Here is a 25,301-nt window from a genome sequence, read left to right as displayed (position 1 = left end):
TCATGTCTAACAACTATACTCTTTCTCTTCACATGTCATCCTCCGACACACGGCATGAATCCTATTTCAAGCAACTACATCAAGGAAGAACATCACTAGCAATATTGCGTAGTACAGGAAAGCATAAATTCGATAAACTATATCGAATCTTGAACAATTAAAATCACAAAACGACAGATATTAGTTTAGTGGGTTTGTTTGAAATGGTAACCTCTGCCTAGTTTCTTGACTCTTTCAACGCATTCTCTAACCACATATGATGCATCAAGTCTCCAGAGATTGATGAAAAATACTGTATGCAAGAAGCCAATTTTTATAGTAATTTTTTTATATGCAAAACTTTGAAGGTTATTTCATTAATGTAGAGCCATGACAATGGTTCGATCCATCCCATTAATGATTTTTGACTCAGCCGGCTCATGTCAAGGGGTCCCAAGTGACGGAATTTCAGATGACAAAGCTAATATTCCCAGCCTCATGTAATAACAACAAAAGGTAATGACAAATTTCATTACACATTAAAACCGCGTTGTTGTTGGCAAATCTTAAGCATAAATCTACGACCATTGCGCGCCTTCCATTTCCATGATTGGTCATCAGTTCCATAAATTTGGCCGAGAAATATTTCTAGTTTGCCCATTTTCCTACCAAGTGCTTGAAGTTTGAACGGAGTGCAATTTGGCTAGCAACCATGGCAGCTGGTTCTTATGGAGACAAGACCTTGCAAAACACACCTACATGGGCTGTAGCGGCAGTTTGTGCAGTGTTTGTGGTCTTATCTGTTCTCATAGAACATGGGATTCAGTCGTTAGGAAAGGTGAGTGATTCTTACATCGGCTTAAAATCTGTGCTCAGCTCTATATTTTAATTTGTTCTCACTTCCCCTGTGCTTTGATGCACACTACAGTGGTTTCAAAAACGCCAAAAGAAGGCCATGAGTGAAGCTTTGGAGAAAATTAAAGCTGGCAAGTCTATTTAATCGCTGCTAGAAACAACATTTTTGGTGACGAGTGCTTAGCTGCGTCTATAATTATTAAAAATTACACCTTGCTGGGTTCTTTAGTTTAATTTGACGAGTATGTTTGTCACTACAGAATTAATGCTACTGGGCTTCATATCGTTGCTAATTACTGTGGGTACAAGCGCCATCTTAAAGATATGCATCCCTGAGAAATACGAAAACGTCATGCTTCCCTGCAAATATGATTACGTTGGGGACAACTATAAAGATAAAAATGGTGGTAAAGGAGGTGACGGCAATGATGGAGGTGATCATAAGAGGAAACTATTTTCATTTGCCGGAAATGTAGCAATCCACAGAGTTTTAGCGGCAGCTGGCGGCGGCGGCGGCGGCTATTGCTCCAAGGTGATTAATTAACAAAGCTAACTTCTTGTAATCGATAAGAATTAACGAATATGGAGAAGGTGGAAATATGATAAATTAATCCCTTATTTCTCTTTATTTGGTTGCAGGGTAAAGTTTCATTGATTTCGCAAACAGGAGTGCACCAATTGCACATATTTCTATTTGTTCTTGCCATTTTTCATGTTCTTTACAGTGTCGTTACTATGGCACTGGGGCAAGCAAAAGTAAGCTTCAATTCCATAATTAGCTCTCTCTATGCATTTATATATACATACACAACACAATGCTACTCAGCTAGGCTTCGTACTATTATTTATTTAAATAATTAAAATAATATCTTTTTTTAAAATATAATCATACTAAATTTTGATTGGATCAAAAATTCATTTATTTAATTAACCATATTTGATTAAGTCAACTCTTACCTGTTTAATTTAAAATTTAATTCAGGTAAGATTTTCTAATCGACTAATATGCTGAATTAAACTGAATTTAATAATATTATGTGTGTAAGCTATAGTTCATAAAATTCTAGCAATGCATCTAGAATTCATTCATGGTAGACGTCTCTGAAGAATTTGTTGACTGGGGTTGTTGAACAGATGAAGAAATGGAAGGCTTGGGAATTGGAGACTTCTTCAATAGAGTACCAGTTTACAAACGGTAATGTATTTTACATTTTCTTTTTGTTTTATTTGTTCTAAGACACTAATCAAATATAAATGGTATAGTATAATAGAATTAATTCACACTTAAAGAATATTAATTTATTTTTTAGAGAACAATTACTGCTTTTTTATCAATGTATTTTATCTACTCACAGTCAATAATTTTATATTAATTGATTATATACACATGCACAATAAGATTTGTTTACTTTTAGATATTTAAATCTTAAAATACTTTACATGTAACGTATAATTCATGACATAGCCATTAATAATAATAATAATAACATGCGTTACATTCTGCTGCATCAAAACCATGATTTAAGGATTTGCATGCCTTTATGATTTAAGTGCTTTTTAAAATACTTTTCAAGATCATTTTTGAGGATGTTAAAATTCTAAAAAAATCAATTTAAGAAAATAACAATTTGAACCCCCCAAAACACAATAAATAATAAATGTGAATGTGTCATGGGATCTGTTGCGAGCCCATTTAAGGATTAATGGGCCTTCTTATCGATTTTTCAGATCCAACAAGATTCAGACTTGCTCGCCAGACCTCCTTCGTGAGGCGTCACTCTGGCATCTCCACAGCTCCAGGAATCAAATGGATTGTAAGCTTATTAATTTATGCCATTTATGTTCTCTATTACTCCAACTTGAAAACCAGCTATGCAGAAATCTAGATCCTGACCAGGCCAAACTATATCCAACAAGTTGGCTCTTTACTGGGGTGGTCCGTATTCATTTTAACGTTGTTTATTTGGCAGGTTGCGTTCTTCAGGCAATTCACTGGTTCGGTAACGAAGGTGGATTACATGACTATGCGACATGGATTTATTAACGTAAGTTGTCGTCTTCATCTTGATTATAGTTTTGAAGGCTAAATATGTTTCTAGTCTAGTTAGTGGATTGCTGATATATAGCATTGCAGGCACATTTTGCTCCAAATAGCAAGTTTGATTTCCACAGGTACATCAAAAGATGCATGGAAGATGACTTCAAGGTGGTTGTGGGCATTAGGTATCTTATTCGACACATATTTAGTGCTTAAGCTCAAAGCAATGGATTGAGGTTACTGCTGTTTTACTGTATATAGCTTGGCCTCGATGTTAACAGTCTATTTATTATGATTTTACAGCTTGCCACTGTGGGTTTTTGCCATCCTCTTTTTGCTGTTGAATGTCTACAGTGAGCCTCTTCTACTCTCTCATATGATCTGCTTACGAACTTGATGGTATTGATTGGTCATAATTTGGCTCATTAACGGTGCAGGATGGTACACGCTCACCTGGTTGACAGTTGTGCCTCTAGTTGTAAGAAATGCACATAAATATTCATTAAATTCTTTCCTACAAAAACAAAATCTGTTCCTTGTATCTATCTTCTTGATATGCCCTCAATGTGCAGATACTTCTTTTGGTGGGTACTAAACTTGAACTAGTTATCATGGAAATGGCTCAAGATATCCAAGACAGAAGTCATGTTGTTAGAGGAGTTCCAGTGGTTCAGCCTAACAACAAGTTCTTCTGGTTTAATCGACCCCATTGGATTCTCCTCTTGATACATTACACACTGTTCCAGGTATACATATGCATCCCCATTGCTGATCAGATTCTAAACTCGATAATTACCAACTAATTACTCAAAATATATGGAATGTTTACGTACTAACTACTAATGCTGATCTATTTTTACAGAATGCGTTTCAAATGGCATTTTTCTTGTGGACATGGGTAAGAACATTTTGAGGGCTCGTATACTTTGAATTATTTGATTTTTCCCTTCAATTCACTAAAGTTTCACTTAAGAAAGCAGCCCTCTAAGGAGTCGATTTGGTTGGCTTGTGATGGCAGTATGAATTCGGGATCAGATCTTGTTTCCATGAAAACCTGGCGGTGATTTTGACAAGGGTTTTCCTTGGATTGGTCCTTCAGTTCGTGTGTAGCTATATAACATTCCCTCTCTATTCATTGGTTACACAAGTAAGTAATTCTAAAAAAAAAAGATATAAAAAGTATAGAAACATGTTTGATCAAGGACGCAAGAACATGACTCTCTCAATTGTCTTTGTTTTTTACGTCCCGAAATAGTAAACAAACGCCAGCAAACATTTCAACTAAATTAAAGAACTCTCAGCAAATTTGAATTACTTAACTTAAATTCCTATTCGTTTTGAACAGATGGGTTCTCACATGAAGAAAGCAATATTTGAGGAACAAACAGCAAGAGCACTTAGAAAATGGCAAAAGGCAGCAAAGCTAAGAAAGAAATCAAGACAATCAGGAGGTGATCAAGGTGGTTCTAGTCCAGGGTTCATGAGTCAAGGTGGTTCCAGTCCAGGGTTCATGAGTGTTGGTTCCACTCCAAGCCGAGGTACATCGCCTATACATTTGCTTCACAAGTACAGGCCAAGTCAACCGGATGTCGAAAGTGTCATTAGTTCGGCGATGTCCTACGCATCCGATACTGAGCTCTCGGAGCTTGATGCTTCCCCTGATCATGATAGGCACGAGTCAAGAAAACAAGATCAACATCAAGAACAAAGTGAAGCCCATAGTGCTGACTTTTCTTTTGTCAAACTTTGATGGATGCCTCTCTCCTTTTCCCTTTATGAACTCTTGTTGTTTGTATAGTTAGCATTAAGTCCACTTTATTATTATTTCCCCCCGATTTTTGATCTATCTAATCTGTAAATCGACTCCTGCTGAATTAACCATAGATGTGAAACATTGCAGGGGGAAAAATAATGGAGAGATAGAATATTTGTGTATCAAGTTAAACAGAAGATCGTCAATAATACCACGTAACATGCCAATTTAGTGAGAAATCAAGAGTACCGATTAATTATTCATGCAATTTAATTTTTCATTCATGCAGTCATCACAGTACTTGGCAGGAAACTTAAAAAAACAATAGTTAAAAGAATCAACTTGGAGCTGGTAAATCTGACGTAAAGTTTTGGTTGTATGCAGATGGGCAGAGAATCTGACAAGGGATTAGTGAGACAGTGGATGAATATAGTATACAGAAAATCAAAGGAGCAGGAGCCCACTAGGTTAAATAAATAATTAGAATGCTTATCATGAAAGCATTTGCAATTAAACAATGGGAACCATCTTGGGCAGAAATCTCAGTCATAGTGAATAAAAATGCACGCATAGATTAGTTTAATGATGGTTAATAATTAATTGCCTTAATTAGGCAGCACAGCTCAATTAGGCTAAGCGTCTAAGTCAAAATGCTTACATATACATATACATATACATATAATTATGATTTTACATGATTACAAGAAGCTTCCCTTTTCTAGAGGGATGAGGCTGATTCATAATTTTAGCATCATTTGGGCCTTCTCTTCCTTGATGGAAAAAAAAAGGGAAAAAATAATCGAACAAACATATTATTTTGTACATCGCCATATTAATCTGCAGCAGGAGAAAGAGTTTCAAGGTCAAGCATTTTTCATGTAAAAATAAAACATATGATCATATAATTTTAATTATTTCTATGATTTCATGGTTTTTTTTTGTTATAAAAGTATATTAAGATTTTGTTTAATGACGTGTTTGGTTAATTAGAGAATAAAAACAAATACATAAAATAAATTAAAACAATCCTAGAATAAATTTATGTATTCTTAAAATAGAAAGTGTAAGGAACATATCTTTTATCTATTATTATTATCTTTATTTTTTATTTCAAAATAATAATCAAATACTATAAAAAAAATATTAAATTTTTAGTTGTATATAACATTTAACATATAAGTGTTTGACTTTTAAGCAATTCTGACAAATTTATCTCTAAAAACTATATATTGTATCTTATTTTTAGTAAGAAATTAACATTAGGTATATGGCTAATGTAAATCCCATATTACCAATCTTGATATTTGATGCAAAAATCTTCATTTTGAAGTTCTATAATGTTTTGATATATTCGTTTTATATATGCCTCAAATATACACATATAATACATATATTTTCATTAAAATTATATTATATGCTATTAATGTTGAATATAGTAGATATATATTTTCTATCTTTTTTATTAATTGCACTTCCAATACACTTTTAATCCAAAGCCTATACATTGTGCTCAAACATTTTTTTTTCTTATAGTTCTTCTCAAATACTTATTCTTTTATCATCATCGTCTAACAAACTATCAAAATAAAAGGAGTTTATAAAAAAATAAATAGAATATTAAAAAAACACTGAATAGATTTAATTATTCATTAAATAGATTATCATAACAATTGATACAATACTAACATATCTATGGGATTGATAGAGACCAGAAGCTTCCTAATTTAGGTAAAATAAACAAAAAAAAGGGAAAACATTAACGAAATTTTGTATAAAAAAAAAAAGGAAAAAATGTAAATTGTTACTGCAAATTAGGGTTTTTTAATGACCCAAAGTGCAAATACAGTATTTATTAAAATCAAACCGTTGCCCGAAAAACAGTATTGAAATAAATAAATAACAAAAACAAAAACGCATTTTTCAGTCTCAAAGTGTAGTCCAATCCAGTCTTTTTCCTTAAAACCAATTCTCCCCCTCCTCCTGCTCATCCAAGTCTCTCGCTCTCTCTGATTGATGACCGCTTTGAACCCATTTTTACTTCACTGAACCACTGTAGAATACAAAGAAATGCAGCAGTTTTCAATTATTTTTTCTCGCACATAGATTTACATAAGGTGTTTAGTCACAGGGTTTAGAGGGTAGTTGGATTTAATTGAAAATTTTGAACTTTTTTTATTTTTTATTTTCTAAATTATGGCTAGGCGACATGGATGGCAACTCCCCGTTCATACTTTTCAGGTGCATTTCTTTCTTTCTTTTTGCTTTTTTTTTTTTCAGATTATGAGTAAAAATTTAGGCTTTATTTGGAAATTTTTTCTTTTTTGCATTAAATTACTGTAGTGGAATAATTTTGCTGTACTACGAGAGAAACCCAATAAAAATTTGTGTTTGTTTCTATTTTAGAGTGTCCAAATTTGAAGGTAATTTTTTTATTAGTAATGGCTTGGTTTATGAGATAAATGGGTTGTTGAAGTTTGGATTTTTGAGCCAAGTGTGGTTGAGATGGCTTGATGTGACCTCGCGTTACCGTAATTTGCATAATCTTGTTCTACTCATGTTGCCCATTTTCTAAGAAAAGCAAGGTGAATCAAGCCAGGGAGGGACCTACCTGTGTTGTTGTGGTAAGAAAACAAAGTTAAATGCTAATGGTTGAAGATCATATGAGTGGATATTGATTAGTAGTGTTTTGCAAAATGTTGATGGTATAGATGGTTTATGCATGATGGTGTGTGGTCAAATGAGTTTTGAGGTCTTTGGTTCTGTATATTGGGAAGGTTTGTGAACAAGCGTTGTTGTTTGTTGTTAAATTAAAGTACTGATGTTGAAAGTTTCTGGTGCACAGATTGTGGCTATTACAGTTTTCTTCGTGCTGTCTGTTGCATTCTATGCCTTTTTCGCTCCCTTTCTTGGGAAGGTCATTTATGAATATGTGGCTATTGGTGTTTATTCTGTATTGGTAAGCACAATGATGCTCTTCCCTGCCATTTCTTTTCTTTTTTTTTACAGATTGATTTCTTGTTTTGGGGTGTTTTTGTTGCCTTATTGCATTTTCCGTCTTTTCTGATTTTCTCAGGCGCTCTCCGTATTTATTCTTTATGTAAGATGCACTGCAATTGATCCGGCCGATCCTGGAATTCTACTAGAAGCTGATGAGACAGCAGGCCATAAATCAGAAAATGACACAGATCTGCCTGGTTAGTCTACGTTCCATGCAGTTCTCTAACTAGAAAATCGATGACAGATGTAGGTGGGCAATTGCTCAACCTTTTTATTTAAATGAACATATTGTCTATTGTGGAGTTATGAAACTTCTGCTGAGGATATAAGCTTTTTCGTTATATTTTTCCTTTTTTAAAACAAAATTATAAAAGCTTCATGGTCTTTCATCAGGAAACTCTGCTGAAGAACCTAGCAAGATAAGGTTAAAAAATGGAGGGAAATCCTATAAATACGGTTCAAGTTGGTGTTCAAGACTTGGAGGTTTCTTTTGCTGTTTTCTTGTGAAACAAGATTGCCGTAAAGATGAAGATATTCTACAGGAAGAATCTGGAGAGGATGCTTTGTTCTGTACACTGTGCAATGCTGAGGTGCAGGTTTATTCCATAAGGTTTTATTTTGATTGCCTGGGATAGAGTTCCTTTTTATGTGGAATCCCCTGCCCACAAACCATGCACACACAAAAATGAAGGAAAGGGAAAAATAAGGGTAAAAGGTAGAAGGAAAGATAAAAAAAGGGGAAACAGCAAGCCAACCAATCAAGGAAATCTTGGTTATCGATTGAGTTAGTTACCCATAGTTGAACAATCATTACCATAATGGCAGGGAAGAATTACATTCTGTAGGAGAGCGTGTGTTCATTTTCCCTCCACACTTTTCTTTTTGAATAAAGCTCACATATTATATCATGTTGCTGGATTTTTTTTTTCCCAGGTACGCAAATTCAGCAAACATTGCAGAAGTTGTGACAAATGTGTTGATGGATTTGATCATCACTGTCGTGTGAGTTTTAGATGTTTATCCTTGTTGTTTCCTATCCCTTCCGCAATATTGGGCTTTATGAAATATCTGTTCTATGATGCAGTGGCTGAACAATTGTGTAGGGAGGAAAAACTACATCACATTTGTTTCCCTTATGGCAACAAGCCTTGTCTGGGTAAAATTTCCGATTTAGTTTGTTATTTGTTTCTTAGTTTTCTTGCATCATAATTCTCTTGCATCAGATACCTTCACCAGATCCAAACAAAATATGCTTTCTCATCTTTGTTTACCTTTGTGTCTGTCTGTCAGCTTGTTGTTGAATTCGGAGTTGGTGTTGCTGTCCTTGTTCGATGCTTTGTAGATAGAAAGGCCATGGATCATCAAATAGTGGAGAAACTTGGCATTGGATTCTCACGCCCCCCTTTTGCAACAGTAGTGGTATGCTTCCCAATTTCTCTGTTGATTTATACAAGATGTCTACATAAACATAGTATTTTGATTATGTTTATTGGAAAGGTACTTCAAATTTTATAAACAAGCATTGTCTGGTTGTTGTTACTTGTGTGATCAACATATTAGGTTAGAGACAAATGTGCATTTCTTATTGTTATTATTTATAACAGGACTCAGAAATGCAGAAAAGTATCATCGGTGTGGGTTTTGTTGAAGAAATGATAAATTGGTCCTTACAGATGCTAAGTTCATACTGCTACTCTAGTATATTACGCATGAAAACTTTACAATGATCTTAATTGTGGAATTTTTGTTTTGGTAACATTGAGTTGTTTTCTTGTTGTTTTGCACATTTCTGTAGATACATGTATGATTTGGATGGGACTGGAGTATGCTGTGGCTTTTACCACAATAAATTTTCTCTTTGTTAATGCTATACTATTGTATTCTATAATGTTAACTTAACAATGGATCCAGGCCCTGTGCACATTCCTATCTTTGCTTGCCACTGTGCCTCTGGGGGAACTATTTTTTTTCCACTTGATTCTGATTCGAAAGGTGCGTTCATAAATAGCCTTGCCTCCTCTCTTACCATGTTTGCCTCCGCTGTAATATGCAATTGGTGATATTTTTTTATTGTTGCAGGGTATCACAACATATGAGTATGTAGTTGCCATGAGAACTCAGAGTGAACCACCTGGACTATCTGTAGAAGGAGGAGAGCAGCAAAGTCTGCCATCTTCACCAACCAGTTCAGCTGTTACTGCAGTGAGCGGAAGAAGCTCTATAGGAATGAGTTTGCAATTTAAAGGTGCTTGGTGTACCCCTCCAAGAATCTTCATGGACCACCAGGTACCACTTCCATCCAAATGAAGTTACTGTGAAAAGTTGGTGTTGCCTATGTTGGACTTAAGACTTAAGCATAGCTTGATTCTTCTCTTTTCTCGTAACAACTGCGTGAAATTATGACTGCAAGAATTGTCTTTGAAAAGGAAGATTTCAACTACAATTAGTATTGATTATTTTATTCCATTAATGAAGAACTTAAAACAGAATAAGGGTAGAATTTGCTTCTTTTTTTTGTTACAATTTGCTATGTGCACTGCTTGTAGTAATTATATCCTTTGGTATTTTGTGTTCCCTTCTCATAACCTTTAACAATGAGGTTGGGTTTTGATTAGCTTTGGGTTGTCAATGAGCAGGATGAAATTATTCCACATTTGGAGAGAGGACGCTTACCATCCACAGTTGATCCAGATGCAATACAGGAAGCTGACAAAGCCAAAAAGTTACCACAGCGTCCTATTCGAATCAGTGCATGGAAACTTGCTAAATTGGATTCCAGTGAGGCTATTAAAGCAGCTGCAAAGGCTAGAGCATCATCATCCGTGCTACGTCCCATAGGTTCTCGATATAACCCATATGATGCTGATCATTTGTCCAGTAGCAATTTTAGTGGAAGAAGCAGTCCGATCAGTACTGATCAAGGGTTTCAAAATAAAAATGCTAGAGCAGTGATGCCAGGTCTATCTCCTTCCATGACTAACTCATATCCAGCCAGCAATGCTAGTCATGCTAGCAGGGATGACATTGGATCATGGCATCAGAGTCTTGGCAATTTTAGCAGTGCTAATGTCTCCAACCTTGCCACTTCTCCAATACAGCAGCAAACTTCAAACAGAGACCACTTCAACCCCATTTATCAAACCTCAGCAGATGAATCTCCTTGGTCAGCAAGACAAAGTGAAGTAAATGGGAATCCTTCTCATGAGAATGCGGCCCAAATTCCCATGAGAAGAAACTTAGGTGCAGCAGAGAATATGAGAACAACTGTTTACTGGGATCCAGAAGCTGGACGCTTTGTCTCTTCTACAAGAGGTGCTGGTTCTTCATCCCAGGTTCGGGGAACAGAGCTTTTGTACACAGATCAATCTATATTTTTTGGTGGTCCCCTTGTCAATGAGCAGCTAAGCAGAGGGAGGACTGGTAGTTCACTGACTCTGAGCCAGGATAGAGGATCTACCTCAAGTCATTTTCAGCAGGGCAGATCACAGAGGGGTGGCCAACTTCCTGTGTTTGTCCCAAGCGATTCCCAACAAAACCTGTATTCATCTAGGTCTCCTTAGAGCACTAAAATGAGAGAACAGTGATTTGTTTTTCCAGATGCATAGAATTAGGTTCTTTACAATAACTTTCCCACTTTCCTTTCCTGTGCAGTATTTTTGATACTCTGCTCTTGCTAACCTCCATAATTAATGCAATCGCCAAAGGACATAGGGTTTACAGCAACATAAATTGATTGCTGATAACTTGTGTCTACTCTATGATTATTTATAATGGCATTCACAAGTTTTTGTCTTGACCGAATGGGTGGATAATGATCAAGCACTCCTGCTTTGGATGTAAATGGGCAAGGCCAAGGCTAATGGAGGTAAACTAAGTCAATCTCTTCTAGGCATCATTTTCCAAAATGAAAAAAGTAGGAGGGAAGAGAATGGGAAGCTAAAATCGCCGTTGCCGGGGATCGAACCCGGGTCACCCGCGTGACAGGCGGGAATACTCACCACTATACTACAACGACACAGTTCGATACATTCTCCTCAATTAAAACATAAAAACTTATTAAAAGAATGTGGTTTATTTGGCATCCCGATTTACTCTAAATTCCCTCATATTTGAAACTCTAATTGCTTGGGTGATGAAGAATATTTAGAAAACTGTTCTTGTATAGTATCCCTTGGTAATTTGAATATTTAATTGCTTGGCTGATGAAGAATATTTAGAAAATTATTGTTACACAGGATCTGTTTGTGATTCTTGTGTATTTACTGTTTTTATAGAGATTAGGGAGGCTTTCCATTGATATGAAATCTCTATCAATTTATTAATTATTCTTTGGAACAGTGATCCCAACTAGATGTTGGATTTGATCATTGATTGGCAAGAACTTAGCACAACTTATTTTTAAAAAAACGAAAATATTTCGTTTTTATATCTATTCCTCATCTGATTGGATGGAGGATCATATTAAATATAAAAATTTGATTTTAATTTATTTATTTCCAAGAAAAAAGAAAAAAATGAATTTAAAACAATAATTATCAATTACTACAGCCATAAAACAAGCTAGTATTTTAAATTCGTTGCCTTTTCTTATACAAAATTGAAAAAAAAAAGAAAAAAAAGTGATCACTAAGACTAGGGATCTTAGAACAAAAAAAAATGGGACTCAGCTCTTCAATCGGAGCTCAAACTTGCAAATTACATTGTATAGAATGTAAATCACTATAGAATATGAGTTAACTATTCAACTTAAAAATAATTTATAAGCTAAGTAGCAAATTAGTCTTTACAAGCGATAAGCACTCCATGCATGCCTGGTCAATGAAGCCAAGTTCTTGCTCAAGACAACCTCCTCATATTGTGCACACAGATACATAGAAGGATTACTGCTTCTGAGAGGAGCTAAGGCAGGGATGAAAGGGATGTGAACACAAGTATTTGATGATGCCAAAGTTTTCAAATGCACAATCCATGGCATCAGCTTTTGAATCTTGATCGGCACCATCATTATACCTGGTGGCATGCCAGTTTTCTTCGATTTCTCTGGCTTCATATTGCACACATGCAACTCTCCTTCATCTGGCTTAGACTCTCCTTCATAATCTTGGTCTTTCAATCCTGGAGGCATAACAATGGTACATCAAATGCAAAATAATGTCACCGCATTGCCTTACCCAATACAAACATTTATCCAAGCCCACTACTGGATGCTTTGGCTTTACAAAATCGATCCGCCGCACATGTCAGTTGGAAGCTGGGATTTCTCCACTTACTTGGACCCTAATTTTGTATCCGAAAAAGATAAGTTTCTTATCCTGAAACCAAGATTTGAGCTCTATATATAAACTCGGACAAGCCACACCCAGATTCCACTTGTCATCTGGGATAGCAGAAATCTTTTCTGGTACAGTCCCAAAACTAGACATGAAAATTGGGTCATGAGTAGAAAGATGGAAACCAGAGAGAATACGAACAAAATGTTTGTTTCAAAAAATCTTTTTCAGGAGATGGCCCTGTACTTCCTGTGGGATTGTTTAGGCTTGATTATCTTATGGACTTTTGGTCGTGAAACAGAACAGTAGTAAACCTTGTAAGGATCCAGAACTTAGAGCAAGAAAGCCATGTAGCTCAGGAAAGAATAGAATGATTTGTATCAAACCTAGGATCTGACACAAGTTGATTCTAGTGCTTGCTAAGGACAACAGATTTGTATGAAAAACATGAAAGGATTTCAGTCACTACATCCTCACGGATCCTCTACATGATGATCTTGGCGTCTCTAACCAAACACTACTTTTAGACAGAACGAACACTACCTCTGCTTGGGAAACAATGATGGCAACAATAGGAGGGATGTTTATTAATAGCGTTTTCTTGGCCTATTCGTGCTAAAATTTCCCTTTTTAAATTAGCAATATAGTGCCTGAAAATACACTTTGTTTTTCCTATTTTCTTTTTATATTATACTATATTTACACACTTGTGATATTTATGGGATAACCTAAGGCCGAAAAAGAGAAAAGAGGAGTGCAAGCAAAGAAATATTGAATAATAATAACCACCATAAATTCTCAATTCAATAAAAGAAAAGAAAACAGAGAAATAGCCAATGAATTATTATTATTATTATTATTATTATTATTATTATTATTATTATTATTAATCTAGGAAACTCTCAGAAAACCATTGCATTTTTCTTACAAGTTAATGTTCACAGGTTTTAATCAAGAGGGATCCTTTATTTTCGTGCATTTTGTTTCTGTGTCTGAGTTTTGTTTCTTTCAAGATTAGAATTTACGAAAATGGCTGGTGGAGAAGCCCCGGGTGCAAGAGACCTCGAGCAGACACCGACATGGGCAGTCTCTGTAGTTTGTGCTGCCATGATTATTGTCTCTATCATATTGGACAAGGTTCTTCATAGAACTGGACAGGTAAATAAATTATTTTTGTTTAACTTCTTTTTTCTTTTTTAATTTTGATGCCTGCCAAATTCATTTCGATTGCATTCCATAACATTATGTAAATCAATTTGTGTTTTGCATTTATTTTCTGATTTCCGTGATAGAAAATATGCATTTCATTTCTTCTTCCTCCATGATTGATCCTTTTTTATTGGTAAAATAATGGTTCTTTTTTTAATTTATTTCAGTGGTTCCAAAAAAAACACAACACTGCTTTATTTGATGCTCTTGAGAAAGTTAAAGGGGGTATGCTGATATTTTTTCATCAGTTCTTTTTATAATCTTTTTGTTTCTCTAGTTGATCATTACAAAAAAAAAAAAAAGGGAATTACAAGGGACCATTAATATTTTCTTCTGTTTTTTTCTGGTAAATTTTGCAGAGCTTATGGTTTTAGGATTCATATCTCTAACCCTGACATTCTCCCAAAGCTATATTGCTGGTATCTGTATTCCTTTGAGGTATGCAAATACAATGTTACCATGCCCGGCGAAGGGTCAAAAAGGACAACTTGGCAGTAGAGGGGAGAATCATCGCAGGCTTTTATGGTCTCAGCATAGATTTTTAGCTGGTGACAGTGGAAGTAAAGAGTGCAAAGATGTAAGTATGCCTTGTTTCCAAGGAAACGTCAAATAGTTGAACCTTGTTAATTAGGTAGTGTTTTTGTCTCCGTCTCCGTACCTATAACTAAATATGTTCTTGTCACTTCTGTCGTGAGACACTAACTAAAGGCAACCTTAGTCCTTTTGAATAATACAAAGTTGTTTAGAAACTGTAACTCATGAAGTGACCTTATGCTGGCCTTTTCTTATCCTATTCTGTAACTCATGGTTGCCAATTTGTGTTTTCAGGGGTCAGTGCCTCTCATATCTGTCGATGGACTGCATCAGTTGCACATCTTCATATTCTTTTTAGCAGTATTTCATGTGGTATACAGTGCCATAACAATGATGCTTGGAAAATTGAAGGTAGGGAGTACATTTTGGGTTTCTATAATGGTTTTTTTCTTTTCTTTTTTGTCCCTTGAAGTTTGATTTGCCATTGATTAGCTGATGCAAGGGACATGGTGAGAATGAGATCTTCAGAAAATTCTGACCGGTCTCTGAAAAGTGAACAGCAACTTGTTTGGGTTTTGATGCTTTTCCATTCCATGCTGGAGATAACCTCGTTTCTTTTCCATTCCATGACCTTAAGCTATAATAGTCCCTCGTATGCAGATACGCAATTGGAAGGATTGGGAACGCGAGAGTTGGAGGGAGCATGATGCCATGAATGGTATTCTAGATGCTAATAACCTGTTCTACATTCCTCATATTGAGGCATGCATTGTTTATTTTTCAAGAATTTGGTGATCTTAAGCTGTGCATTTAGTGAGGTTAGTGCTGATTGTTCAGATCCTGCAAGATTCAGGCTCACTCATGAGACATCATTCGTGAGAGGACACACAAGTTTCTGGACAAAAACTCCAATCCTCTTTTATTCGGTAAGAAAGAAGTCACTGTTTTCACCTCAGATTCTCTTATGATTCATGTCCGCTTAGATTAATTGTTGGTGTTTTAGCATCAGTTTTGAATTGTGAACTCCATGCTTGCATTTTCATTGACCTATCCATAGTAGAATTTGAATCAATGTCGTGTTTTAACATTGAAATGTTTGAATTTAATTTCAGTCCTATGTTCTTAGCTTCTGTATTGACAAATGTGCTTGAATTTTTAATCCTTCCAGCTATGCTTTTATCGACAATTCTTCAGATCCGTTCGAAAGTCTGATTACTTGACCATGCGACATGGATTCATTTCTGTGAGTCTCTAACAGGTGCAAAAGTTTTAACCATCATTTTGAATTAGTATGATAGGCAAGTAAATTGAGTTTTTCTTATAGGTCCATCTAGCTCCTGGAAGCAAGTTTAATTTTCAAAAGTACATCAAAAAAACATTAGAAGATGATTTCAAGGTAGTCGTTGGAATCAGGTAAAGCAGTCAAACTATATTCAACATATGAATTTAGTTGTCCAGATAGCAGTCACAAGTATTGCTTCATATATCCACTGTCTTTCTGTAAGTTTCCAATTCACTATCTTTACATTCCTGGCAGTCCACTACTATGGGCCTCTGCAATTCTCAATCTGCTCTCGAACGTTCATGGTCAGTCCTTCCTGTTTCTTTTCTCAGTTTAGCCTTTTCGTAGTCTTCATCAAACTTGAACCAAGGCTTCCTATTAGTTATTGGTTTTGTACTTTTCAGGATGGAAGGCTCAGTTCTGTGTTTCCTTTCTTCCTTTATTTGTAAGAAATTTGTTCACAAAAGACTTGTCTTCTCGTGTAGTTTCATTTTAACTGGGTAAAGATTTAATATTTCCATGGGTTTTGTTGAAGGTTACCTTAGCAGTTGGAACAAAACTACAAGCAATTATAGCACAAATGGCTATTGAAATTAAAGAAAGACATGCTGTGGTTCAAGGGATACCACTTGTGCAAGTGTCTGACAGAAATTTCTGGTTTTCCTGGCCTGAATTAGTCCTTTATCTCATCCACTTTGTCCTCTTTCAGGTTTCACACGGCACCTTCTTTTCTTCGCATGACAGAGTAGAGAAGCTTTTGCTTCGAGACAGATAGTTCTGTCAGCAAATTTTAGTTCTCTTATCCCCTCCTGTCTCTTTTGAAGAAAAATTAGTGATACTTGAGAAAAAGTTTATGTGGTCCTGTATCTTTATCTTACGATTTCCGGTATTTTTCTAATGAGCTTTTTGGTTTTTCTTCCTGTCCAGAATGCATTTGAGCTAACATATTTCCTTTGGGCATGGGTAATGGCCTGTCGTTCTCCTCTTCTCACTGTATTTGTCTTTGATCACAGAAGGATTTTTATGATTAATTTTCCTGCTTCTGCAGTATGAGTTCGGGAAGGAATCTTGTTTGAATCAAGATACAGTCCTCATATTCGTCAGAGTTACTTTCGGGTAAGTCATGTTGAAGCACCTAGGCATATTCTTTTGCATCAGCCCCAGAGGCCTACACATCATCCTGAATACGATGCTGAAGTAGAAAAGCTTGACTGTAACGTTATGAACTTAGAATTTGTATTAATTTGTTGAAAAAATGACCAAATGGAAGTTTCAAATTCTCAGCGTGGGAGCCCAAGTCCTGTGCAGCTATGCCACACTTCCACTCTATGCCCTTGTTACACAGGTATTACTCGTTTTTCACATTTTCTTTCCAAATTTCATGTTAGGTTAAACATTTTACAGATGTGGAAGCAAATCGAAAGAAATACTTAAAAGAAGTGAGACAAAACATAGCAATATGCTCCATCTGCAACTACTCCTGAGTCCTGTCAGGATATTATATTCTCCGCGCCAGCATGAAAGCATTGAAAGTTAGTTTTCCTGCCTGAAATTTTCAGATGGGATCAACCATGAAGCGCTCAATCTTTGATCAACAAACTTCAAAGGCCCTAAAGAGTTGGCATCAGAAGGCTGTAAAGAAAACGAATGAAGGGAAACCGGATCAGCTCCCGACAAAGACTCTGGGTGGAAGTCCGGATGCCTTAGTGCATTCCCCATCCCCCACACGTCCTCGACCTAATAAATTTGGTATTGAAGGTCCAGATTTCTCTGATATTGAAGCAGAAGCAGCATCCCATGATCAACACACAGCTAACATCACGGCAACTGTGGATGTGGAACTCAGTGTCAATCATCAGCATCGCCCTAGTGACAACAGCTCCCCATTTGTCCAACGGGATCTACTGAGTTAAGCATAGTTATGGATGGGTTATGTTAGCCGCAAGACAAAATTTGTCTCAAGGGCCCCACACCCACACAGTAGCAGTGGAAATACCAGACAATACTGCTGTTACGTTCCTGACAAGGTCACTTTAGGTGTGGCAATACAGAATTTTTTTTCTCCTTTTATTTTCGCATGACCATTGCTGTGGTCTGTGCAGCAAGAAAACCTATGTCTAAAGATAGGTATGATAGCTGGTTCCGGATTGCTGTTGCTACACATTTGGAGCAACAAAAATTTGTTCCCAGAACCTCATACGACACGTAGATGAAATAAAAAACATCATCAACAGTTTTGTTTGTGTAGCAAGTTGTACTAATACAAATATTTCAGTCCTATATTTGGTAAACCTTGTGGAAGACAATTCTCGCAAGCCCATTATTGAATTCATCATAGTAGTTCTTTTGCAGTTAGTTATTTTCAGTATAGTTATAAAACCCGGTCGAACCCAAGAATCTGGTTGTTGGTTGAAATCTGATTGAAAAAGGCAGAAGAGTGGACCAAAAACCAAGTGGGGGCAAAATGGTGGTTCCAGTGACAGGAGTGGATAGAGAGATGTGGGTTTAGCGGGAGTTTTATAACCGTAAGCCATTTTCGGATTCCAGCGGCCATCATCATGGCTTCAATACAGAGCTTAGACAAATGGACTGTTAATCATCATCAAGGTTTTGCAAAATCCAGACCAAAAAAAAGACTAGAACATAATTCTCCCATGTAAATCTTGATCATTTCTCTTGATCATCCGTAAATTAAGATTTTCCATGTTTTCTTTAGAATGTCAGAGTGCCATGTTGAGCAGCAGGAAGTTCTTACGGCTTTTTTTCCTCCATTTGGTTTGCATATACGTTGTCATATTTTCCGTAATTGCTTCCAATAATCCCTCCCTTCCACACACGCTAGCGAACAGGCAACCTATGATCAAATCACTAAAGATTCAGACAAATAAGGAAGATGAAACGCCTTCCCAACCTAAATCAAATCACTAAAGATTCAGCAAATAAGGAAGATGAAACGCATTCCCTTCATGTTCAGATAAATTCAGAGTAGCAAAAGTAGGCCGGTTGTCAAGAAAAAGGTCTTGCATTTTAGCTCAGTTTCTCAAGAATTTTCCACCTATCTGTTCTGGTTTTTTTTTTTAAAAAAAAAAAATTGCATTGGAATGGGTGCCAATGGCGATTTGATTTCTTTTCCTTCTTTCAAGAATACAAGCAAAATATCAATTATATTATGGCATATCGGGTGCATAAGCTGATGAGCATCATCAATAGATAGCAATGCATTACCAGGGGTCAAAAATTGCAACTTAGGCTACGATTTTGGCATTTGAAATGCGCACAAAAAACTTTTTTTGAGAAGTTCTGAGAAAGAATTTAAATGATTCTGCCTGATAACCGTACCCGACCCTAGTGCCAGACTCAAAATTCAACATGCAAGGCAGATCATGATTAGTTCATATAAGCTCAGTTCCGAATATCATTATCATGTAAAAGTTATATTTGGTGAACTATTGCCGTAGAAAATTGCAGTTAGCTCATCAAGTATTAACTTAGATAACCAATTTCTGACCCCAATACTCAGGCTACCTAAACCTTGAACTATATCTCTTCAATGTAATCAAGAAGGTCTTCAACCTCCTGCTTCAAAACTACAACTTTCTGTTGCTGCGACGCAACCCGATTCTCAAGTTCCCTTCCTCCAATCTTCTTCTCATAGCAGTCCACTATGGTTGAATGCTTCGCTATCAGCCTCTCTTGCAATTCCCTCTCCTTTGCCACCAGTTCCTCCACCTACATAACCAGTAGCATTGATTACATTCGGGAATGTGGAAGCACAGCAAAACAGAAGGTGAGCATGGTAACAGAACATTATAACGGTACATCGTTCAAGTTTTGACATGTGTAACAATTCATGTCCTTGGTGATGGTTAAATGCTGTTAAGTTCCTGGAATAAATTCCACAAATTTATCCTCTATTGGTTATAAAGGATGAGTAGATAGACAAACCTTAGGTAATATTTGAGTAGCCTGAGGAGAAGATTGCAAGAATGAAAGCAAGGGCTTTAACTCTTTGGAATACTCTTTCAACAAACTGTCAGCTGTCTTTCGAGCAGTTTTACAAGCTTGAACATCCCCAGTTCTAGAAAGATCACGCAGTGATGCTTCTAGCTTTTCATGCGTATACAAGCATTGGTTGATGACACTTTGGACTTGCTGAATTGTTGCCCGCACCTGAAATCAGAAATCGCAAATTCTATTATATATGTTGGTTTTTTCACTTGCAAACAATTACACCAGACTGAACTGAAAAGGGTACATCATATAACATCCTACTTACCTCATCCCACTGCATTTTTGCCAAATAAGAAGCAGAGGACTTCGAGATTGACATGTCTACATGCATGTATACGATGCAAGCAACAAAAATGAAGAAGAATCCAGAAATTAACATAAATGGCTCCCTAAGCATCGAAAGGCTGTTGAACCTGTAATAGACCTGCAATACAAACCGGGTTATTTTCAAAATAGTCTTCAATACACTGCACTGCACCAAAATCAGAAGCTACTTTTGTTTCTAATTTTTCTTGGATCCACAGAAGGATACATTCAATTGTTGAGTACATCAAATACAAGGAAAACCAAGTTCCATCACGAAGAGATCTAAGAAATCTAGGTCCTGCATTTCAGCTTAATGGAAAATTAGAAATTCAGTCAGTCTAAAAGATGAACTCTTCAAGTCTCAAAGGATGGGAAACCCCGACGTTTACCCTCCCGCATGCACCACAATACACACAAGAAAGCAGTAATGGCTACAATTTCTTGCCACATTAAGTGCCCGTTTGGGAATCTCCTTTGGCTGTGACTTTTAGTTGTGGCCGTGGCTTCTAAGTGTTTGGTAATACTTTAAAAGCTAATATCACAACCCTTTCTATGTATTATTTTTAGAAGCTACAATTTGTAGCTTTTCAAAAGCCACAGCTACAGCTTTCCCAAACAGACTAGACCATCACTTTTCAGTCCCGTAACTTCTCCAAAAATAGCAAAACAACTATAAAAGGAGGAAATATCAATGAATCTGTTAAATCCATTAATATACAGAAGGCCTTACACTACAAGTAGGCTATTGTTTAATTACAACAAGATTAACATATCATCTGCCTTTTCCAAATTGGTGAAATATGTCTAAATAATTGGAGCACAAGCACATGTTTCGAACACAAAAACAATGCTACAATTGTACAAGAATTAATCAAGCACCCTCAAAACCAAGCCAAATTACATGTAGCAAAAGCATTCCTCCATGCCTTTTAATACACTATAGATGGACCAATACCCCTCTCGTTACCATTTGTGTTGAACTTTCTAGTCTTCAGCTAGTCAATCACTTGATATTCAATAATTAGCATAATAAAGTTAAGTTTGGTAGACAGTAGTAAAAATGGCCTTAGTTCACACTTTAGCACTTCAATGCTGCTCATACATATTGAAACTTTGAAAGAGTCCATAGAAGTACCTGGAAATACTGGTTATGTTCAGGAACAACATTGGTCTTTTCCAGCACAACAACTGGTCTACCAACAACATCTAAGTGAGAAATTTTGGTCTGCATTAGATCACAAAGACAAAGACAATCAAATGAAGGTAGATAGCCTCAGTCTTTTGAAGTAGAGAAGAAAACATGCCCAAGAAAAAGGAAACAGCTATAAGAAATAAGAATACAATACAGTAGAAATCTTAGCTCTATAATACCTCTTGTCCTTGTTTTGCCGGAAATGGGGTGGAAGTAAATATATCATTTGATCCCTCTGGCAAAACAACCTGCAACAAGAAAACAAAGTCAAGACCACATAAAGAAAACATTCTTGTAGGAAACGTTTTCCACTGAACTAACCTTCACAATGATATTATCAATGACCAAATCATTTATAGGGGAGCCAAAAGAGAAGTTAATGAAACGTTTTCCCTCTGACTCAAATAAAAAATCTTGAAGTGGCAAGCCATATCCAATAGTAAAAGTAGTTCTCCAACCTCCAAACAATGGATATCTAGGTTCAATCAATAGTTCTGTCTGCAATTAAGGAGAAGACTTGAATTAGAAACGAAAGCAATTATTCTAATTGTCAAATTTTTTTTGAATCAATCAAAATGTCCACCTTCTTAGGATCACCCCAAACATTAGATGTTGATATATTTCCAATCTCATCCCTATAATAAATGGAATGAGCCCTTGGCGGCAATTTTGCAACAAGATTCCTGAAGGCTGACGCACCTCGAAGGTGGGGTCTAGCCTGAAAGTCAAGCCTGCAGGATTTTAAGAATCAAAATTTGAATACGATAGCAGTCACCACCATAATAATAACACGAAAAGAATAAAACAACTGACCTGGAAAATTCACCCTTGCTTTTAGCACCTCCATGGACAATGTTGTAATGTTCAGTAACTTGCACATTGCCCCAATGGGAAATTTCTATCTCTCTCACCAACTCTTGAGCAACAGCAAATGGTTGATTGGTTTCAAAGTGAACAGCTACGGGTGCATACGAAAAGGGAGGCAGGTTTTGATATGGACCATATTTGATATCAGAGCCGTGTACATTTGTATTCTCCAACTTCGTATACGTCTCGATTCTAGCCTTGGGCAATTTAACAGTAAGGGACTGAACGTTAACCGCATAAGGGGAAAGATAGTGAGCAGTATCCTGGAACAAAACTAGCTGAATATCAGCTTGCGTAATTTCCTCAGGAAACGGCCGTAATGCATGAGTAAATACTGCTAAGACAACTATAGTCAAACTATCCCCCTCAGCCAAAGCCTTGGGTAATGATATTGAATGACAAGTCAGGGAAGGGGGCATTCCCTCTGGATTGACAACATTTATAGGGAGACTACTCCCTGAGTTTCTCCCTTTCCCTTTCCCCTCATTAAGTGCCGCTGTCAAGTATGCCAAATCTTTGGCCTGAACCTCAGGAAAAGTAAGCAAAATCTCAGAAACTGGACCAGGACCAGCATTCTCCACCTAAAAAAGGAGGGTAAAAGAGTAAGAAAAATGCAAGCTAATGATTTACAGGCCAATAACCATTTCCAAGCAATCCAAGAAACTTATCTCCAGTTGAGTACACCATCATCAAACATCAAAATCCTTAAAAAAACAAGAAGAAGAAGAAGCAAATCAGCGAAGCACCTTTAATGTGGAGGTAACGCGCACAATCTGTGAAGTCAAATCAATCTGCAAGAAAAGATAGATCACATCAGCATAATTTTGAAACTGGAAAAACAACAATCGAAGAAATGAGATCTCTCGGGAAATGAGAACTTACACGGCGATCGACTTTGGAGAGAATGACATCGGAAAGAACAGTAGTTGTTGTTGTTGAGAGCAGAGCAAGTGTCGTAAACAAAGAAAGTAAATCAAATCGTAACCCCATGACTAGTCTTTCGTGTCGATCAGCACGGCGTTTCTCTGCAGGAAACTACTTGAACATAGAGAGATGGATCCTTCCTCAGCTCTAAGGTTTGATTCCATCTCACATTCATAGATTGGATGGAACACGACTTCTTCGACGGGTCGGGCCAGCCCATTCTGGCTTCGCACCTTCACTAGTATAATACGGCCCACCAATGCGCTCTTCTTCTTACTATTACTATTACTATTATTATGCATTTTTTATTTTCTAAAATCGAATCTGAGCATAGTTATAAAGACTCAAATCAAACCCTTATTAACTCAGCTTAATTCAAAACAATTTTTTCTTTTAAAAAATTAAATTGTTTTATTATTTTAAAAAAAATTCAAATTAAATATCACATCACTTTTCACTAGATACTAAATCATGAGTTAATTCTCTTGAATTAATTATAATAATTATCATGGCCTGAGTGGAAGGATCAATATATATTATTGATTTCTTGATACTATATTTGGGAATTCTTTAGAATGCAAACATGGGACTTTATTTTTTTTTGGTTATTTTTTTGGTTAGGTTCATGGGGGCTAGATACAAGAATCGGAGCTCCCGGTTATGCTAGCGCAATGGTAAGACACTTTTATCCAGATGTATGTTTCTTGTAATCCTTAATTGAAGACTAAGTTCTTGTCTTTTCGAGCATAGAGGCTGACGTTGTACTGGTTTTAACTGTAGTTGTCTGCTAGCCTTGGAGTGGGATTGCATTATGATAAGCATGAAAAAGCTCGGTACTTTTTATCATGGGAAGAAGGGGTTTTCCTGTGACAAATCATGGTTTGTTGAGCTTTTTTATGTCAAGGGACGATGTGATGTTGACAAAGATTTTAAACAGTTTGGTTGTTGTTTGGATTCTCTCCAGAGCTTCTTAGAAATTCCGTTCCTGTATGACAATTTTGTGACTTTGTTTATTTGTATTTGTTTATGATTTTAAACAGGTTGGTGTTTTGGTTGTAACTGGATATGCTTCTTGAAGTGGCTGGTCTAACTTTTACATAAACTGGCCATAATTTAACGTTCTTGTCCATGCTACTTTTGCAGTGACTGGTCCATCTTTCATTGTAGGTTGCAGGGAGTGGTTTCTGCTGGTAGTCTGCTTAGAATTCCAATAGGAGCACATAGCTGCAGGGGTGATCTCGACGAAACAATTGCTCATCTTTGTACTGTGCAGGTAAATTGAGAATTGTGCTTCCTGTCCTTAATTTTCCCATGGTTTGAACATTGTTGTTCCGTGTTCTTCTACTTCACTGCCTGAATGGATACAGATACAAGGAAATTATATGTTGTTGAAGCAGAAAACAAGGAAGAGAGGAGATGAGTGCGTTGAAGAAAAGAAGGGGCGCAATAAGAATAAGGTGGGTGAGTTTTGAGGGGACAAGCTAGCAATTCACATGGCCCTTACCTCGGTGGTAGTTGGCCAATGTCGTCTACCATAAAATTCACAGCTCACAAGTCACAAGCACGACAAGTGTGTCGCGTACGCACGCACAGTCTTTTTTTCTTTCTCCTTGCCCTGCATGAGATGGGTTCACAGTTTCCACACCTTGTTTGCCACGTCTGCTTCTGACATCGATTCATGTCACATTTCCCGACCAGACAATCCTTCATGCTGTAGGTTAGGTTGGGGATCATGACCAGGATCAGAAGAAACCTGTTTGTCCATTTATTCGCACAACCATGGCGCTCTCCGTCCAGTGACACATTTATTTGCTGAAAAGCAAATTTTTTTTTAAAAGTGAATTCCGGGGAAAGTAAATTCCAAAAAAGTATTTTCCGATGTTTGGTAGTGTAATGGAAAATAAGTTGGAAAATACTTTCCAGTGTTTGGTTATGTCATGGAAAATGAGCTGAAAAATAACTTATTAATGTTTTATTTTTTTCAAGTTTATTAAAATAATGAGGAATAAATCTTATAAATTAAAAAGTTAAATGAGAATGAAATTGAAAAAAAATATAATTTCATAAATTATCTCAAATAAAAT

General features: G+C 36.4%; 4 protein-coding genes and 1 non-coding gene across 6 annotated transcripts; 3 read left to right on the top strand and 2 right to left on the bottom strand.

Annotated features, from left to right (window-relative positions):
- The first annotated feature begins 580 nt into the window (after positions 1 to 580).
- Positions 581 to 4,864, top strand: LOC7483219 (MLO protein homolog 1-like). Of its 2 annotated transcripts, XM_052450277.1 has the most exons (15): positions 581 to 817; positions 908 to 965; positions 1,095 to 1,366; positions 1,474 to 1,590; positions 1,969 to 2,029; positions 2,563 to 2,648; positions 2,805 to 2,879; positions 2,969 to 3,057; positions 3,176 to 3,225; positions 3,310 to 3,350; positions 3,445 to 3,618; positions 3,735 to 3,770; positions 3,891 to 4,019; positions 4,218 to 4,332; positions 4,363 to 4,864. In XM_052450277.1, exons 1-15 carry the CDS (start codon positions 692 to 694, stop codon positions 4,620 to 4,622), a joined length of 1,689 nt encoding a protein of 562 aa, XP_052306237.1. In that variant the 5' UTR covers positions 581 to 691; the 3' UTR covers positions 4,623 to 4,864. The 2 variants fall into 2 exon arrangements, with proteins under 2 accessions (XP_052306237.1, XP_024450706.2); XM_024594938.2 differs by having other exon boundaries at positions 4,218 to 4,864.
- Positions 4,865 to 6,519: 1,655 nt separating this feature from the next.
- On the top strand, positions 6,520 to 11,416 carry LOC7474558 (protein S-acyltransferase 21). The gene is made up of 10 exons (XM_024594234.2): positions 6,520 to 6,863; positions 7,468 to 7,581; positions 7,699 to 7,819; positions 8,016 to 8,212; positions 8,556 to 8,624; positions 8,707 to 8,778; positions 8,913 to 9,041; positions 9,534 to 9,614; positions 9,702 to 9,908; positions 10,259 to 11,416. Exons 1-10 carry the CDS (start codon positions 6,819 to 6,821, stop codon positions 11,180 to 11,182), a joined length of 1,959 nt encoding a protein of 652 aa, XP_024450002.2. The 5' UTR covers positions 6,520 to 6,818; the 3' UTR covers positions 11,183 to 11,416.
- A 149-nt stretch (positions 11,417 to 11,565) lies between these two features.
- On the bottom strand, positions 11,566 to 11,637 carry TRNAD-GUC (transfer RNA aspartic acid (anticodon GUC)). Its single transcript has one exon. It is a non-coding gene; the product is annotated as a tRNA-Asp (tRNA).
- A 2,062-nt stretch (positions 11,638 to 13,699) lies between these two features.
- LOC7474557 (MLO-like protein 9) lies at positions 13,700 to 18,208 on the top strand. The gene is made up of 15 exons (XM_002301869.4): positions 13,700 to 14,050; positions 14,269 to 14,326; positions 14,461 to 14,678; positions 14,930 to 15,046; positions 15,296 to 15,353; positions 15,473 to 15,561; positions 15,804 to 15,878; positions 15,960 to 16,048; positions 16,173 to 16,222; positions 16,322 to 16,362; positions 16,453 to 16,626; positions 16,845 to 16,880; positions 16,966 to 17,033; positions 17,202 to 17,262; positions 17,477 to 18,208. Exons 1-15 carry the CDS (start codon positions 13,922 to 13,924, stop codon positions 17,828 to 17,830), a joined length of 1,617 nt encoding a protein of 538 aa, XP_002301905.4. The 5' UTR covers positions 13,700 to 13,921; the 3' UTR covers positions 17,831 to 18,208.
- Positions 18,209 to 19,280: 1,072 nt separating this feature from the next.
- Positions 19,281 to 23,388, bottom strand: LOC7474556 (dolichyl-diphosphooligosaccharide--protein glycosyltransferase subunit 1A). The gene is made up of 10 exons (XM_002300594.4): positions 23,176 to 23,388; positions 23,040 to 23,084; positions 22,240 to 22,874; positions 22,010 to 22,157; positions 21,748 to 21,924; positions 21,606 to 21,674; positions 21,370 to 21,459; positions 20,194 to 20,352; positions 19,863 to 20,087; positions 19,281 to 19,646 (listed from the first exon to the last, which is right to left on the bottom strand). The coding sequence occupies exons 1-10, from the start codon at positions 23,281 to 23,283 to the stop codon at positions 19,455 to 19,457; spliced, it is 1,848 nt and encodes a 615-aa protein (XP_002300630.1). The 5' UTR covers positions 23,284 to 23,388; the 3' UTR covers positions 19,281 to 19,454.
- Positions 23,389 to 25,301: the final 1,913 nt, after the last annotated feature.

This window comes from Populus trichocarpa, chromosome 2 (assembly GCF_000002775.5).
Source record: "Populus trichocarpa isolate Nisqually-1 chromosome 2, P.trichocarpa_v4.1, whole genome shotgun sequence".
NCBI lineage: Eukaryota > Viridiplantae > Streptophyta > Magnoliopsida > Malpighiales > Salicaceae > Populus > Populus trichocarpa.
Note: the sequence above shows the minus strand (reverse complement) of the source record. Positions and strands in the feature narration are given on the sequence as shown.

What these genes read in the sequence shown, in the direction of transcription:
- LOC7474558 (XM_024594234.2), top strand. Translation starts at nt 6,819, where the DNA reads ATGGCTAGGCGACATGGATGGCAACTCCCCGTTCATACTTTTCAG. An exon ending in CCCCTTTTGCAACAGTAGTG is followed by an intron (nt 9,042 to 9,533) that starts GTATGCTTCCCA and finishes CAATGGATCCAG; the next exon opens with GCCCTGTGCACATTCCTATC. An exon ending in GAATCTTCATGGACCACCAG is followed by an intron (nt 9,909 to 10,258) that starts GTACCACTTCCA and finishes GTCAATGAGCAG; the next exon opens with GATGAAATTATTCCACATTT.
- LOC7474557 (XM_002301869.4), top strand. Translation starts at nt 13,922, where the DNA reads ATGGCTGGTGGAGAAGCCCCGGGTGCAAGAGACCTCGAGCAGACACCG. An exon ending in TCTTGAGAAAGTTAAAGGGG is followed by an intron (nt 14,327 to 14,460) that starts GTATGCTGATAT and finishes TAAATTTTGCAG; the next exon opens with AGCTTATGGTTTTAGGATTC. An exon ending in TCTGCTCTCGAACGTTCATG is followed by an intron (nt 16,223 to 16,321) that starts GTCAGTCCTTCC and finishes TGTACTTTTCAG; the next exon opens with GATGGAAGGCTCAGTTCTGT.
- LOC7483219 (XM_024594938.2), top strand. Translation starts at nt 692, where the DNA reads ATGGCAGCTGGTTCTTATGGAGACAAGACCTTGCAAAACACACCTACA. An exon ending in GGATTCAGTCGTTAGGAAAG is followed by an intron (nt 818 to 907) that starts GTGAGTGATTCT and finishes TGCACACTACAG; the next exon opens with TGGTTTCAAAAACGCCAAAA. An exon ending in TTTGCTGTTGAATGTCTACA is followed by an intron (nt 3,226 to 3,309) that starts GTGAGCCTCTTC and finishes TTAACGGTGCAG; the next exon opens with GATGGTACACGCTCACCTGG.
- LOC7474556 (XM_002300594.4), bottom strand. Translation starts at nt 23,283, where the DNA reads ATGGGGTTACGATTTGATTTACTTTCTTTGTTTACGACACTTGCTCTG. An exon ending in TTTGGGGTGATCCTAAGAAG is followed by an intron (nt 21,925 to 22,009) that starts GTGGACATTTTG and finishes CCTTAATTGCAG; the next exon opens with ACAGAACTATTGATTGAACC. An exon ending in CAAAAATGCAGTGGGATGAG is followed by an intron (nt 20,088 to 20,193) that starts GTAAGTAGGATG and finishes TTCTGATTTCAG; the next exon opens with GTGCGGGCAACAATTCAGCA.